We start from the raw sequence: 15,614 nt of genomic DNA on the forward strand, positions 1-15,614 counted from the left end.
GGGGAGTTGTCCCTGAAAAGTGCCCTGGGACAGGAGGTGTCTGCAGGGCAGAGCCGAGCACAAAAATGGGTTGGACAGGGTCTGGAATCAATGGCAGGGAGGAGATGTGGGGACAGGGAAGCAGCTGCCAGCAGGGACAGCTCCAGGCAGCAGAGACCAAGGCAGGGAAGGAGAGGGAGCTGCTGCCCAAAACACCAAGGGAAGGAGGATTCAGACAGTCCCTGCCAGGTCCGCAGTGCAGGCACTTTCTCTGCAGCAACTCCCTGCTCTTTATGATTGAGCCACCTTCTCCTCAGCTGGACATCCAGAAGAGGAGAGGAGCCTGTGTCCTGCAAGGTGATAGACAACAATAAGGCTGAGAGTACCTGCCCCGCAGTGTCACTTCCATAGGTGGCATGCAAGCTTGGTAATGTGAAGGCTTCCCTGCATGCCCATCTACATTTTCCTTTGTCAGCAGATTGGAGCATTGTTGTATTCTTTATTATTTGTTCACCTGTCTGTGATTCTCCTATACTCTTTGTCTGGGGTGCAGGTGGGTGTAAGATTCTATTCTGACATTGACTGCTGGGGCCCTGCCCTGAGGGTGTCTTCTTGTGAACAAGGTGCCCAAGGTCCATTTGAAACAGTCAGGCACACCGTCATTCAGTTGGAAGGGTTGGAGGATGAGTGGATTCATTCCTCATTCAGCTCAGGGAATGGTGACTTGTGTGAATGAGGCTCAGAGAAATCTCTCTAACTTGTCTCTGTCTCTTCCTCCATCTACAGGTCCACATGGCCAGAGGTAGCAAATGTCCAACAGCAGCTTCCCCACTGAGTTCCTCCTGCTGCCATTCGCAGACACACGGGAGCTGCAGCTCCTGCACTTCGCGCTCTTTCTGGGCATCTACCTGGCTGCCGTCCTGGGCAACGGCCTCATCCTCACAACTGTAGCCTGCGACCACCGCCTCCACACCCCCATGTACTTCTTCCTCCTCAACCTCGCCCTCCTTGACCTGGGCACTATTACCACCACTGTTCCCAAAGCCATGGCCAACTCCCTCTGGGACACCAAGGACGTTTCCTACTTGGGATGTGCTACCCAAGTCTTTATGTTTGTTTTCTTTGTCACAGCAGAGTTTTACCTTCTCACCATCATGGCCTATGACCGCTACGTTGCCATCTGCCAGCCCCTGCACTATATGACCGTAATGGCCAGCAGAACTTGTGTCAACATGGCAGTTGTTGTCTGGGGTGCTGGTGTTCTCAGTGCTTTGGTGCACACTGCCAATACATTTTCCCTTTCATTCTGCCAAGGTAATGCCCTGGACCAGTTCTTCTGTGAACTTCCCCAGATCCTTAAGCTCTCCTGTTCAGATGCCTACCTCAGAGAACTTGGGTTCATAATGTTTTGCTTCTGTTCAGGTATTGGATGTTTTGTTTTCCTTGTGCTGTCCTATGTGCAGATCCTCAGGACTGTTCTGAGGATGCCCTCAGAGCAGGGCCAGCACAAGGCCTTTTCCACATGCCTCCCTCACCTCACTGTGGTCTCCCTGTTCATCAGCACTGTCATGTTTGCCTACCTGAAGCCCCGCTCCATTTCTTCCTCATCCCTGAATCTTTTGCTGGCAGTTCTGTACTCAGTGGTGCCTCCAGCAGTGAACCCCCTCATCTACAGCATGAGGAACAAGGAGCTCAAGGATGCTGTTAGGAAATTGATTTGGGGGATGTTTTTCAATACTCATAAAGATCCCTTCACTCTCCAATCATGAATGCCAGTACATCAACTTCCAGACTTATATTTTGGTTGTCTTTAGCAGGTGGCTATATAGATACTTATTTTTTTTCTCATTGTCAGTTTTGCTACCTGGGTTTCTTGTGTTCCTGCATAAATACCAGGATTCTCATCAGTGCAGTGAATGAATGAACCTGTTCTGTCCCATATGGAGGCTGTATAAATGTGCATCTAACCCTGTGAGTTAAGCAATATTCTCTTCTAGCACCCCTGTAATAAAACGGAATTACCACAATGAAATGCCTGAAGGCTGGGATTTCTTTGCCTAACAAGCGTCAAGAATAGGCCCAAATCATTGCTCCCTACAAAAGTCTGTTCCTGCTTCTGTTCTGGAGGTAATGGCTCATTGTTGCATTGTGACCTGTCAGAGACCAAGGGCTAGGTTTAAGACTCACCCATGGGTGTCTGCTCACAGCAGAGACAGCAAATGGTCACTGCGTTACATAGCCAGGGCCGTTCCCACGTCTGACCTGTAGATGATGTCCTTCAGGAGGGGAATCTGGAGCTGCCTGCAGAGCCCAGGGTACCTCCAGGGTCAGCGGAGCATGGCATGAGCACTGACTGCAGCCCCTCTGAAAGTGAGAGATCTCCCACTGTGGGCTCAGCCACAGTGAAAGAACTAAAGCCAGGTATTCACAAGGAACCTGGAATTCACAGGGTCCAGCTCAGTGATCTGGACCTGGCTGAGTCTGCTTCCCACCTTGACTAGCACAGCCATGCAGATTCACCCCACAGCACCACAGCCTATTTGCTCTGCAAGGCAGCACCAACAGCTTGCGGACAACTTGTGGGGAGCACAGGGACATCCATTCCCCACTGCCCAAGGGGGGCACTGCAGAGAACTGCAGTGAACTGCAGTTCTCTTCCAGGAGCTCTGTTTCTGCTGACTGACTATGCCATGAGGGGCAGGACCTCTGCCCATAGACTCACAAGGAGTATCAACTTTTTGGATGAGGCCATCTAACTAATTCTTTTCTCCATCTAACAGTCAATCCATCAAGCCCATATTCCTCCAGTTCAGTAGCGAAAAAGTTGTGAGAGATCATTTCAAAAGCCTCATAGACATCCAGGTAGATGACACCAGTAGCCCTTCCCTTTTCTGGTAAGGAACATTAAAGAATGGAATAAAACTAAGGAAAACCTTTAGGTATATAAACATATCTATGCTTTTAATTATATATCCAGTCCTTATTCTAACATCAAGGAGTATACATAATGTATATATTACCATGTTTTTCTTGTATATTGAAAAACATCATACATCTTTGTTGGAACATATCAAACAATATCCTCACACAAAAATATATATATATATAAACAGCACTTTTAATGAGAACCTTAATCAAATCAAGTGCCTTCAAAACTCAGGGATGATTAAATAAAACTTTTACTCCTTTCTCTGCCCCATGTCTCAGAAACTTCCTTACCAAGGTTCTGGTTTGCTCAGTTCCAGCTGGCAGCATCCTTCCTCAGCACAGAGGAAAACTGGAACACAGGACTGCTTTAGCCCACCAGAGATCACAATTCCAGGACTCTCTGCTTCTCAACTTCCAGCAAACACAACCCACACTGATCCTTGCTTGATGAATACTTTGATTGATGAGGATATTTCTCTGGAGTTTCACAGAGAGACAAAATTTTTCCTGAGGCCTGTAGCTCATCAGCTGAGATGTCTTCCAGATGAGAAAGACAGGTGTGAGACAAGAAGAGGAAAGGAAATTCTCTTAACCCCCACCATGAGCAATAGCTCAGGTGCAACATGGCCAACCAAGTTGCCGAAGTACTAAGCTGATACAGCCCACTGGGGGCTCCTTGGAAAAGGAATTAGATGTGAAGAGAGGGGTCCAGCTGGAGGAGAGATACCATGCAGATGAGAGTCTGTGAATAAAAACAGGTGGAATAACTTGGACATTGGTATCTGGGGCCATTTCTGATGCCTTTGGGTATCTGAAAATTCTGCATGGATCAGAAAAGCATGACATAGGCCTTTAAGGCAACTGTCCCCCATTTCAATAGCTGCAGGAGGTAGAAAAGACATGTACTTGGACAGATGATGTGCACTTCTTTGCTGGGTGCTTGCAAAACAGTGTTCCTCTTCCTTGACCATCTCCACCAGAATGAGGAGTTCATGTATCAGGCTTGGATGTGAACCCCATGCACCTACATTTCAATGTGAGGCTCCTGAGACAAGTTGGGGTTTATATCTCTTGTCCTTAGCAGCACCAGCACAAACAACTGTGCCCACTGGCTCTCCCCGTCCTGCATTTCCATTCAGAACAGAGGTAGCTTTTAAACTAAAAGAGGGTAGTTTTAGATTGGATATTCAGAAAAAAATTGATTTTTCAGGGTGATGAGGCACTATAACAGGTTGACCAAAGGAGCTGTGGGTGCCCCATCCCTGGAAGTATTCAAGGCCAGGCTTAATGGGGCTTTGAGCAACCTGGTCTGGTGGAAGGTGCCCCTGCCTATGGCAGGGCAGTTAGAACTGGTTGATCTTTAAAGTGCCTTGGAAACCAAATCTTTCTATGTTTTTGTGATCTTATGATTAACGTGACTGACCAGACTTGTTTCCCGTCACTGCCTCCCATTCTTATTTTTCCTCATTGCATGGGAAAAAGTCTTGGATCAGATCCCCTCAGTGCTTAGCTGATCATCAGGGCTAAACCACAACATATTGCTGTTGGTGACTGGGCTTGAGCTTCTGCTAAAACTATTACAGCTAATGGGTTAATCTCAACAAGTTTTCCAGATGAAGCCAGTGCACAGATTCCTCTTTGCCAGTCTAGAGGCAAAGAGCAAGGCAGGGCACTTGGGGTCTAAGACCAGCCCAAACCCCATGCTTAAAAGTCCTTAAAACTCCCCGCTTCTGAGCTTTCCATTTTCCTGCCTAAGTGCACCCATTCTGCCCTGGGACAGGTCCTGAGGGGACAACACAGCCCATGGAGAAACTACTTCACTGCTTCAAACCCATCATCTCCTCCCCCACCCTTGTGTTTTGAGGTGGTCACTTTTTGCAGTCATCTGCTCTGATCCTTTCTATGTCTAAACACATAGGGAAAGGTGAAGGAGAAAATGTCTGTCTTTGCTGAACAAGTTTCTCTTGTGGTTTTTGTTTTAGTTTTGTTTATTTTCCTGTTAGAGGAGTACTTTGATTTACAGAAGAGAGTAATTTACTACAGTCATCAGAGACTTGAGTAATGAGTTTAACCTTCTTCACTCCTGGTGCCTGTGAGAACTTGTTCTCCTGAGGCTTCCCCAACAATCAATGAAACAAGAGAAAGTGCTTGTGTCTGGGTCGTCCCAGCCTAGAACTGCCATGCAAAATAAAGGTGAGGGATCTCTTTCAGATGCTCTTCTCTCTCTCAGCATTGACGGGATGGGAGTAAGTCAAATAGCTCAACCTGAAGGATGTGACTTTTAGTCAACTGAAATATAAGCCTACACAGTAGTACTTGGCACTTTGCTTTTTTTAGGCACTTCCTCTTTGTACTACAAGGACTATCCTTAAGCTTTTGAAGAGGACAAGATTTTTCCACCTCTCAGAAAAGCAAGGCATTTAGTTGAGAATGTCTGATAGTAAGAACGAAGACCAATTCTGGATATATCTGCTTTTCAGTGCAGAAAGAAGTCAGATGAGATTGTGATAGATGTTTCTACGGACCTGGTGGGACCATAATGAATTTTGGCCTTACTTTACAGTACTAAAAAAGGCAAGCTACACTTGGTCCCCATTTTTCTTCTTTCCTAAAGAAATAAGGGAAGATGACAAAGAAGAAATCACAGCATTACAAAAGAGAGACCTGAAATTTCTTTGTCCTGAAATAAACCAGGGGATCCTCAGCTGCTGGTAGTCCAAAAAGGCAAGTACTGAAGAGGAGAGAGAATAACTTCCAATATACATATTTGAATTCATGGTTTAGAATCTACAAAATAGAAAATATTTGTGCAGAAGATGAGATTTCCTTTCGAAACATTGTTACAATGGGTGTTTGCAATTGTTCTGAGTAAATGAGGACCTTCCCGGGAACAGGGTGCAATCGCTAACAACCCCTTATTGGTCCTGTGCTCTTGAGAAAGAATAATTTGTGGCTGATGGACAAAGTTGGAAAGAAGACAAGAAATTCCTGTAGGACTCTGCATGATATATGAAATGGAAAAGGCAGAGTGTAAGGAAGGTCCAACAGAATCTCCTTCTCTCTCTGTTTTATAGGAAGCCTGCAAGCAAGGAAAGAGAGAAGGAAGGAGATAACCTTGCATCCAGACCATGAAATTATTTTACTTGGTTTTGCCATGTTCTTGCCTCAGCAGGATGAATGGAAATTGGGCATGGGAGTAGGCAATGGAACTGTCATTTCTGAATTCATCCTCACAGGCTTCTCAGGGCTTGATCAAAGGCTACAGCTATTTTTCTGCATGGTCCTTCTACTCATGTACCTGACAACGGTGATGGGGAATGCAGCCATCATTTTCCTGGTGTGTATGGATAGCCGCCTGCAAACCCCCATGTACTATTTCATTGGCAATCTGGCATTCCTGGAAATCTGGTTTACGTCTTCCACAAGCACCAAACTGTTGGTAATTCTGAGCTCTGGCAGGAGAACTATCTCAGTAGGTGGATGCTTTGCCCAGTCCTCCTTCTATTTTGCCCTGGGTGCTGCAGAGTTTGTTCTCCTTGTTGTCATGTCCTTTGACCGTTATGTTGCCATCTGCCAGCCTTTGCGTTATGCTGCCATCATGAAGCATCAGCTCTGCATCCAGCTGGTTGCTGCTGTTTGGGTCATGGGCTTCACATTCTTGAGTTACCACTTGGTGCTGCTCTCCAAGCTCACTTTCTGTGGTTTGAAGAACATCCAGCATTTTTTTTGTGACAACACCCCTTTATTCCAACTGTCTTGCTCTGATGTCACCCTGCTTTGGAAAACAGAATCAGTTTTCATATTGTTTATCATGCTGTCTTCCTTGTGTCTAACTCTGGCATCTTACACAAGCATATTTTTCTGTATTCTACAAATGCCAACAGCCTCTGCGAGGAGAAAAGCTTTTGCTACGTGCTCTTCCCATCTCACCACCTTGGCCATTGCCTATGGAAGCTGCATAGCTCTCTACACACCCACCTCAGATCACGTTTCTTTGGAGACCAACAGCATTGTAGCTTTGCTGAACACTGTCCTGTACCCATTCTTAAACCCATTCATCTACAGTCTTAGAAACAAGGCCGTGATGCTGGCCCTGAAGGAAGCCATGGCCCGTGCAACAGCACAGCTTTTCCCCTAATCATGATGCATTTCTGAAAAGTAATTTGAGTTCTCTGCTGTCATATCTTATGTAATACCACCATCATATACATGTGACCTCCACATGCAGAAGTCTCCAGAGGTTTATGTTCTTGCTGGATTGCGTTAGGCTGTGTGATAAGAAGCACATCTGCACACAAAATGAAGGCCCAAGGAAATGATGTCAGGATGAGTAATTCAGTTCATGCCCTGCCCTGGCTGCTTCCAGGCCCATCACAGGAGAGCCCTCAGCTCAACAAAAGCCCATCTCCATGAGCCCAGGAGAGCACAGAGCACATTGGCAAGTGGGAACCTAAGTCACAGGCTCGTGAAGAAACAAAATCCTGTCCCAGCTCCTTCCAGGGCTACTGTGGAAGGGCTGTCAGCCCAGTGTCCAGGCAGGAAACCCATCCAGATGCATCACTGGCAGCAGCTCTTCACATCACCATTTGGACTAAGGGGATTACTGCCAAGGGCTGTAGGTCACCTGATGGTTATACACAGGGGTAAGTGCAGCAGCTGGACTAGAACCAGGGCATCAGAGTGCCCATGTAGTCAGCAACAGGAGACATGGCAGTGTATGGACTCAGTGGACTTAAATGTGTGTGTGTGTGAGATTGGGATGATGTGTGCCAGCAGCTACAGTGGGGCTGCAGCCATGGGGGCTCATATGTCCCAGTGACTTCAGCTGGGGAGACTGGGAGCCAGGAACTTGTCCTGGGCAGGCTGAGTGTCTGATCCCAGCTGCTGGCATATCTACCTTGGACACACAAACATGCACATGCACACACTACCGCTTTATATTTCCAACTGTCAGGCCTCCTTCCTACTCAGCCAGAGAGGGGATCAGGATAAGACTTCTCCTGCTGTTTGTGGTTGTGTGAATGCTGAGTGTGCCTGCCTGCATTCACCTGTGTCCTGCCATGTATTGATGCCTATGTGTTGTGTATGTGGGCTTGTGTGTGAGCCTCCCGAGAGTGCACACTCTGCCCATCTCAGCTTGGACTGAGGGGCAGAGAGCTGCAGCCACCTCAGTTCCCTCAGGCTGCTGGAGGGGTCTCTCTGTTGAACAGAGCTGTGTGCCTGCTGAGCACAAAACCATCCCTGTATACAACATAGATATGGCAAGGCTGACAGGAATGGAAAGGCATAAGGGGTTGTGGTTGATAGCAAGCAGAATATGAGCCTGCAGTGTGCCCTGACAGCCAGGAGGGCCAACTGTATCCTGGGGTGCATCAAGGATGGCTTTGCTAGTCAGTCGAGGGAAGTGATTGTCCCACTCTGCTCTATGCTGGTGCGACCTCACCTCGAGTACTATGTGCAGTTCTGAGCACCACAGTGCAAAAAGGACATGAAACTGTTGGTGGATGATCTTTGTGTGTCCCTTCCAACTTGGGATATTCTATGATTCTATGATTCCAGGCCATCAAATCCACACAGGCCAATAAACATGATTGTCCCTTCCCTCCATCTGGCTGCAAGCAGGGCCCCTCTAGCCCTATTCTTAGTAGTTGTCAGTGTGTCTCAGGGACTGTGATGGCAATGGGAGCAGCAATCTTCTCAGAAGGTACCCCTTTGGCCATTATTTTTCTTTGCAACTCACATACCCATGCCTCTAAGGTCAAGGCAGATTACCAATCCCATTCTTTCATGTCCTCTCCATGGTCATCCAGGTAAAACCATGGGGTGGCACATGGTGTGTACCCGCCATATCCCCTTCCTTGAGCAGAGCAGAGGCCGATGACAAGCTTGACACGCGCTGACAGTGTGTGCTTGCAGGCCAGAAGGCCATCAGCATCCTGGGCTGCATCAAAAGAGGCCTGGCTATCAGGTCGAGGGAGGTGATTGTCCCCCTCTACTCTGTTCTTGTGAGGCCCCTCTTGGAATACTGTGTCCAGGTCTGGGGCCCCCAGACAAGAAGGATGTTGACCTGTTAGCAGGTCCAGAGGAGGGCCATGAAGTTGATCAGAGGGCTGCAGTATCTCTTTATGAAGAAAGGCTGAGAGATCTGGGGCTCTTCTGCCTACAGTTGTGTGGGGACCTCATTGTTGCCTTTCGGTATTTAAGGGGCCTTATAAAAAGGTGGAGAGAGACTCTTTGCTCAGTCAGATAATGACAGGATGAAGGGGGAAAGATTTCAAACTAAAAGAGGTGATTTATATTACAGGTTAAGAGGAAATTCTTCACTCAGGGGGTGGTGAGACTATGGAAGAGGTTGCCTAGAAAGGTGTGGATGCCTTGTTCCTGGAGGTGTTCAGGACCAGGCTGGCTGAGGCACTGGGTAACCTGATCTAGTGAGTGACATCCCTGCCCATGGCAGGAGGCTTGGAACTGGATGATCTTTAATGTCTCTTCCTCACCAAGATGTTCTTTGATTCTATGTTTCTATGATCCAAGTGCCTGTTGAACACTGACTGTCATGGGACATCAACCAGGTCTCTAGAAAGCCCGTTCCAGTGCTTGACCACCCTCACAGTACAGAATATTTTCCTAATGCCCAGTCTGAACAGCCCCTGGTGCAGCTTTGTGCCTTTCCCACATGTCCTGCCATTGGTTCCCAGGGAGAAGAGACCGGCACCCCCTCTCTCCACTTCCCCTCCTGAGGAAGTTATTTAGAGCAATGAGGTCGCCCTTCAGCCTTCTTTTCTTCAGACTAACTAGCAGTCCACAGGCTGTCTTCACAGGACAGGCCTTTTACCAGCATTCCCCCTTTTCTCTTGGTTCCCCATCTAAAAATGTCCCTAATCAGATAACCTCACTGGAATAAACATTTTCTCTCTGTCCCATGCTCTCACCATTCAGTGTGACTGACCAGGTCTGCTTCCCTTCACTGCCTCCTTTATTCACACAAATGATGGTGAGTCACTGGAACAGGTTGCTGGTCTTGAAGGTCCCTTCATACCCAAAGAGTTCTATGATATGGTGATCCTGCAGCCCAGCAATTGGTTATGTAGGTTATGTAGACAGAGGGATATCTGTGAAAATGTTTCCTCCCTCTGAATATTAATAAGTGCTTAGAAGAGATGGAATGCAGCCTGCCTGTCACCTTGTGGCTCTCCGGTCTCATAACGGAACAAGAAAAGATGAATCTCGTGTCAAATATTTATTTTGAAATAGGGGAAAAGACACTGCTGGCAGTAAGTGTCCTGTCTATTCCACTGGAGGCTCAGGGACTTGTCAAGAGCTCCCTGTGCTGCTGAGCTGGGCCGGGCTCCTGGGACCAAGGGGAGCTCCTGGCAAGAGGGCAGCACTGCAGAGAGACAGCTCTGCCCAGGAGCAGCTCCTCTGCACAGCGCAGCAGGGCTGGGGACACTGCCTGCAGGGGACAAGGGTGGCTGAGAGAAGGGAGGGAGATGTTAAAGGCAGTGTGAAGGGGGGAAGCTGAGAGCTCTCTGCAGGAGAAATCTTCACAGCCCTGAACAGGGTAAGTCTCTGGCTTCAGGGCAACACAGCTGTTGTTCCTGGTGCCATCTCCAGATTTGCTGGCAAATCCTGCAGCCTATGGGAACTCTCAGGAGGACTCTCAGAGTTTCTTTGGATTAGAGGAGAACGACAAGTTCCAGAGCAGGGATTACTTGTCCATACAGTCAGAGGGACAGGACATGAGTGTTCCTTCTTGTGGGACCAGATGCAGGGGTGCGGGCAGGGGTGTCCAGGGCTGTGGTGCAGAGCAGGGTCCCTGCTGTTCCCCAGGGGCTGTGTGCCGGGGCAGGGCCTCTGCTGCCTGCCAGTCTCAGCACTCAGCCTGTGCAGGTAGCTGCCCAGGACACTGCGGGGAGAAGCTGTGGGTGGAAGGTGCACTCTGCAGCAGGCAGGGTCCTGCTGTTGGCAGGAGGCTTCTGCCTGGGACAGGCTGCTCATATCTCCACAAGAGCAACAGTACATCTCTGGGTTTGATTCTTGAAAGGGAAGACCAAGTCCTGCATTACCTGAATGGAAGGCACTCTCTAGGGTCTCTTCTTTCACTTTCCAGCACTGCAGGGCTCTCAGGACAGGTCAGAGCTGCTTCTTAGCCACCTAAAATAGGGAGATGTCCCTGTAAAGTGCCCTGAGACAGGGGGTGTCTGCAGGGGAGAGTTGAGCACACAGCAGGTGTGATAGGGTCTGTGAGCAATGGCAGGGAGGAGATGTGGGGACAGGGAAGGAGCTGCCAGCAGGGACAGCTCCAGGCAGCAGAGACCTGGGCAGGGAGGGAGAAGGAGCTGCTGCCTGAAATGCCAAGGGAAGGGGGATTCAGGTACTCCCTGCCAGGCCTGCAGTGCAGGCACCTTCTCTGCATCAACTCCCTGCTCTTCTCTGCCACCCAGCACAGCATCTGCCCTCAGGGGTTTTAGGGAATGAGCCACCTCTTCCTCATCTGGACCTCCAGAACAGGAGAGAAGCCTGTGTCCTGCACTGTGATACACCATAATGAGGCTAAGAGAACCTGCCGTGCAGTGTCACTTCCATAGCTGAAATGCAAGCTGAGAGAATGGTGATTTATGTGAGGGAAGGAATGGGTTTTGTTCAGTGACATCTGACTAACTTGTCATTGTCTTTTCATCCATGCACAGGTCCCAGTGGCGGCATATGTCAAACAGCAGCTTTCCCAAAGAATTCCTCCTCATGGCATTAGGGGGCACATGGGAGCTGCAGCTCCTGCACTTTGGGCTCTTCTTGGGCATCTACCTGGCTGTCCTCCTGGGCAACGGCCTCATCCTCACAGCTGTAGCCTGCAACCACCACCTCCACACCCCCATGTACTTCTTCCTTCTCAACCTCGCCCTCATCGACCTGGGCACTATTACCACCACTGTCCCCAAAGCCATGGCCAACTCCCTGTGGGACACCAGGGCCATTTCCTTCTTTGGTTGTGCTACCCAAGCCTTTCTGTTAGTCTTTTTCATCTCAGCAGAGTTTTCTCTTCTCACCATCATGGCCTATGACCGCTACATTGCTATCTGCATACCCCTGCACTATGGAACAATAGTGGAGAGCAGAACTTGTGTCAACATGGCAGCAGCTGCCTGGGGCAGTACTTTTCTCTATGCTGTGCTGCACACTGCCAATACCTTTTCCCTTCCCCTCTGCCAAGGCAATGCCCTGGACCAGTTCTTCTGTGAAATTCCCCAGATCCTCAAGCTCTCCTGCTCAGATGCCTACCTCAGAGAAGTTGGGCTTCTTGTGGTTAGCGCTGTTTTAGCATTTGGATGTTTTGTTTTCCTTGTGCTGTCCTATGTGCAGATCTTCAGGGCTGTGCTGAGGATTCCCTCAAAGCAGGGAAGGCACAAAGCCTTTTCCACGTGCCTCCCTCACCTGGCTGTTGTCTTCCTGTTTATCAGCACTACCTTTTTTGCCTACCTGAAGCCCCCTTTCATGTCCTCCTCCTCCCTGAATCTTTTACTAGCAGTTCTGTACTCAGTGGTTCCTCCAGCAGTGAACCCCCTCATCTACAGCATGAGGAATCAGGAGCTGAAGGATTCATTGGGGAAACTGGTGACTGGATGTTTCTCAGAACGAATAAACTGTTTGTTATCTTCTGCATATTACTCATAATTCAACTCATTAGAGGTGCAGGTGCAGTTTATTTATTTATTTATTTATTTATATTTGCTTGTGTGCGTGTATTTCTTCTTTATTTTCTTCAATTCCAATAGCTTTTTCTGCAAAGAATGTTTGTTCTTCTTCCCCTGCTATTTAAACATCTACCTGTCTTTTGTGACTGAAAGGCTTAGTGTAAACAAGGAACCAGGCTCTCTTCATCTTTAAATATAAGAAAGAACTCTGAAGTGACTTGCTTGACTGAGATCCTTCCTTAGAGATCTATGATGGAGCTGCGGGGGCTCTTGGCTCTGTGCAGAGGTGGAGGAGAGAAGAGTCCTGGCACAGCAACACTGCCAGGGAGCCCGAGGGCTTGGTCTGTCCTGAGCTGCTTTCCTTTTCACTTCCCATGTTGTTCTTCAGAGCCCTTGTGTTGCTGTGAGGACTGATTGCTCTTGTTGCTTGCTCACTGTGCTGCTGTGGGGCAAGGCTGTGTGGGACATGGGGTGTCCTGGGAGCAGAGCAGGGTGCTGTGTGTGTGCAGTTGTGTTGCCTGAGGAGCCCCAGGGCCAGCAGTGTGGTGCTGTGCTGTGTCTCGGAGAGGGACTGGCCTGGGGGGCCACAGGCTGCCTGGGGGTGGACAATGTCCTGCAGATTGCAGCAGCAGGGACACTGCCACTGACATCCACTTCTCCATTTGCTGCTTTGGGGCAAGCACAGTCTGGACTGTTCTGCTGGGCTGAGCTGGGCTGGACAGAGGAGATGGAGGTGTGGAGAGCTGGGGAGGGGCTGAGCTGGGCTGGCCTCCTGGGAGAGATGGGGGAACCACAGAGCAGTTTGGGCTGGGTCCTTGTTCACTGGATATGGATATGACCAATGCTAGTCATCATGACTTTCACACCAACTCCTTCTCTGCAGAGTTCTCAACATTTTCCTAAACTATATATTCAGTTCTTGAATCAGTTTTCCACACAGAGGTGGTCATTTCCTTCAAGATGCCCTGGAGAAACTAAAGGCTGCATGAGGAAACGTGAGTCTGGACATGTGGGAGGCCTTCTGCAGCATGCGCTGCTTCACCCACAGAGTACCTGAGGGATTGTGCAGGGCATCCCCTTAACCTGCTGCTCCTGGGTGTGCTGGGAAGAGGCCTCCTGAAAACAACAGCTCCTTGTAACCCTATGGATGCTGGCTGTGAGGTCACTTGTATCCCAGCCCCTGGCTGGCCAACAGCAGGGAGGCAGAGGCTCTGAGGTCAAAAAGGCCATCAGAAAGCTGCCCCAACAGGGTGACACATTTGGGGAGGCCAGGGGAAGAACTGAGAGAATAAAAGTGTGAGATTTGGGGGAGAGAAGAGGGGTTTGGCTAACAGAAAAGAAATATTTTGAAGAGTTAGGAGGGGTTCATGTAAGGCTGCTGTTGCTTCAACACTCACTGGGAAAATATTCATGTTAGGCCAGTGGCGATATTTCTAACTAGGAACCTGATGTTACCCTAAATGCTATCCCTCATGCTTGAAGAAATCCATTGCGCTAATCCCTAAATTCAAATTCTACCGTGAAGTCATATCTCAGACACTGCAGCACTCAGCAGTGGCATGACTTCATTCAGGCCACGATAGTCCACTGGCCATATGAGACTAATAAAGGGTGAGTGAGTCTTGCTGTTCTCCCCTTGGCTTTACACTTGATGAACCATCATGTGGATGGGAATCGGGGAGTCTCAGTTAGCATGATACTGCCTCAGAGGCACCGCTGGGGTAACCATCAGCACCTGCTGTTCTTCAACCCTCAACAAACCCACAATGGAAGGGTCCTGGAAGAGACCAGGTCAAGGCAGACAGCTGTTTAATGTCCTCCGTTGACAAGGCAGACATGCCAAAAGCCCACCGGAACCCTTTTGGATCTTGGAAGTACCCTCTCCTGAAGTAGTTTACACCAAGCATGTACAGAGCCTCCAGGCCAGTCCCAGCTGGGTGCTTTTTGCTACTCCTTCCCAGTTAGACTCACTTCAGCCTCCAATACTGTTACCAGTTGGGATCCGCCTGTCAGTGCAGAAATACAAATGGGATTTGCCCCTTTACAGTTTGATGGCATTACAGTACACTTAGCTCCAGCGTCCACTTGAGCCTTATACTCTTGTGTGTCTGACATTTTTGGATTTCAGTAAAGCTTTTGACACAGTTTCCCATAGCATCCTACTGGACAGAATGTCCAGCATAGAGCTAAATAAAGCCATCATACAATGGGATAGCAATTGGCTGATGGGTAGGGCTCAAAGGGTTGTGGTAAATGGGGGCCACATCAGGTTGGTGGACAGTCACTAGTGGGGACCCCAAGGCTCCATTTTAGGGCCAGTCCTCTTCAATGTTTTTATAAGTGATTTAGATGCAGGACTAGAAATTGTTTTGAGGAAATTTCCTGATGACACTGAACTGGGAGGAGTTGTTGACTCTGATGAGGGTGGAAATACCTTGCAGAGAGATCTGGACAGACTGGAGAGCTGGGCGATCACCAACTGCATGAAGTTTAACAAGAGCAAGTGCCAGGTCCTGCACCTGGGATGGGACAACCCTGGCTATATTTACAGACTGGGGGACAAGATGCTGGAGAGCAGCCCCACAGAGAGGGACCTGGAAGTTGTGGTTAACAGCAAGCTGAATATGAGCCAGCAGTGTGCCCTGGCAGCCAGGAGGGCCAACTTTATCATGAGGTGCATCAAGCACAGCATTGCTAGGGCAACGAAGATGTTGAAGGACCTAGAGGGGAAGACGTATGAGGAGCGGCTGAGGTTACTTGGCCTGTTCAGCCTGGAATAGAGGAAGCTGAGGGGGGATCTCATCACAGTCAACAACTTCCTCACAAGTGGGAGTGGAGGGGCAGGTGCTGACCTATTCTCCTTAATCACCAGTGATAGGACCCACGGAAATGGTGTCAAGCTGAGGCAGGGGATTTTAAGCTAGACATCAAGAAGAGGTTCTTCACTAAGGGTGTTGTCACACACACTGGAACAGGCTCCCCAGAGAAGTAGTCACAGCACCAAACCTGTCGGAG

General features: G+C 48.9%; 2 protein-coding genes across 2 annotated transcripts; both read left to right on the plus strand.

Annotated features, from left to right (window-relative positions):
- Positions 1–788: 788 nt before the first annotated feature.
- Positions 789–12,579, plus strand: LOC309891104 (olfactory receptor 14A16-like; the record flags this gene model as incomplete). The annotated part of the gene is made up of 2 exons (XM_082785486.1): positions 789–1,095; positions 11,921–12,579. The coding sequence occupies 2 exons, from the start codon at positions 789–791 to the stop codon at positions 12,577–12,579; spliced, it is 966 nt and encodes a 321-aa protein (XP_082641612.1).
- On the plus strand, positions 6,098–7,045 carry LOC309891006 (olfactory receptor 6E1-like; the record flags this gene model as incomplete). Its single annotated transcript, XM_082785403.1, has 1 exon — positions 6,098–7,045. The coding sequence occupies one exon, from the start codon at positions 6,098–6,100 to the stop codon at positions 7,043–7,045; it is 948 nt and encodes a 315-aa protein (XP_082641529.1).
- Positions 12,580–15,614: the final 3,035 nt, after the last annotated feature.

Source organism: Aythya marila, assembly GCF_965140915.1.
Source record: "Aythya marila genome assembly, contig: HAP1_HAP1_SCAFFOLD_154, whole genome shotgun sequence".
Lineage (NCBI taxonomy): Eukaryota > Metazoa > Chordata > Aves > Anseriformes > Anatidae > Aythya > Aythya marila.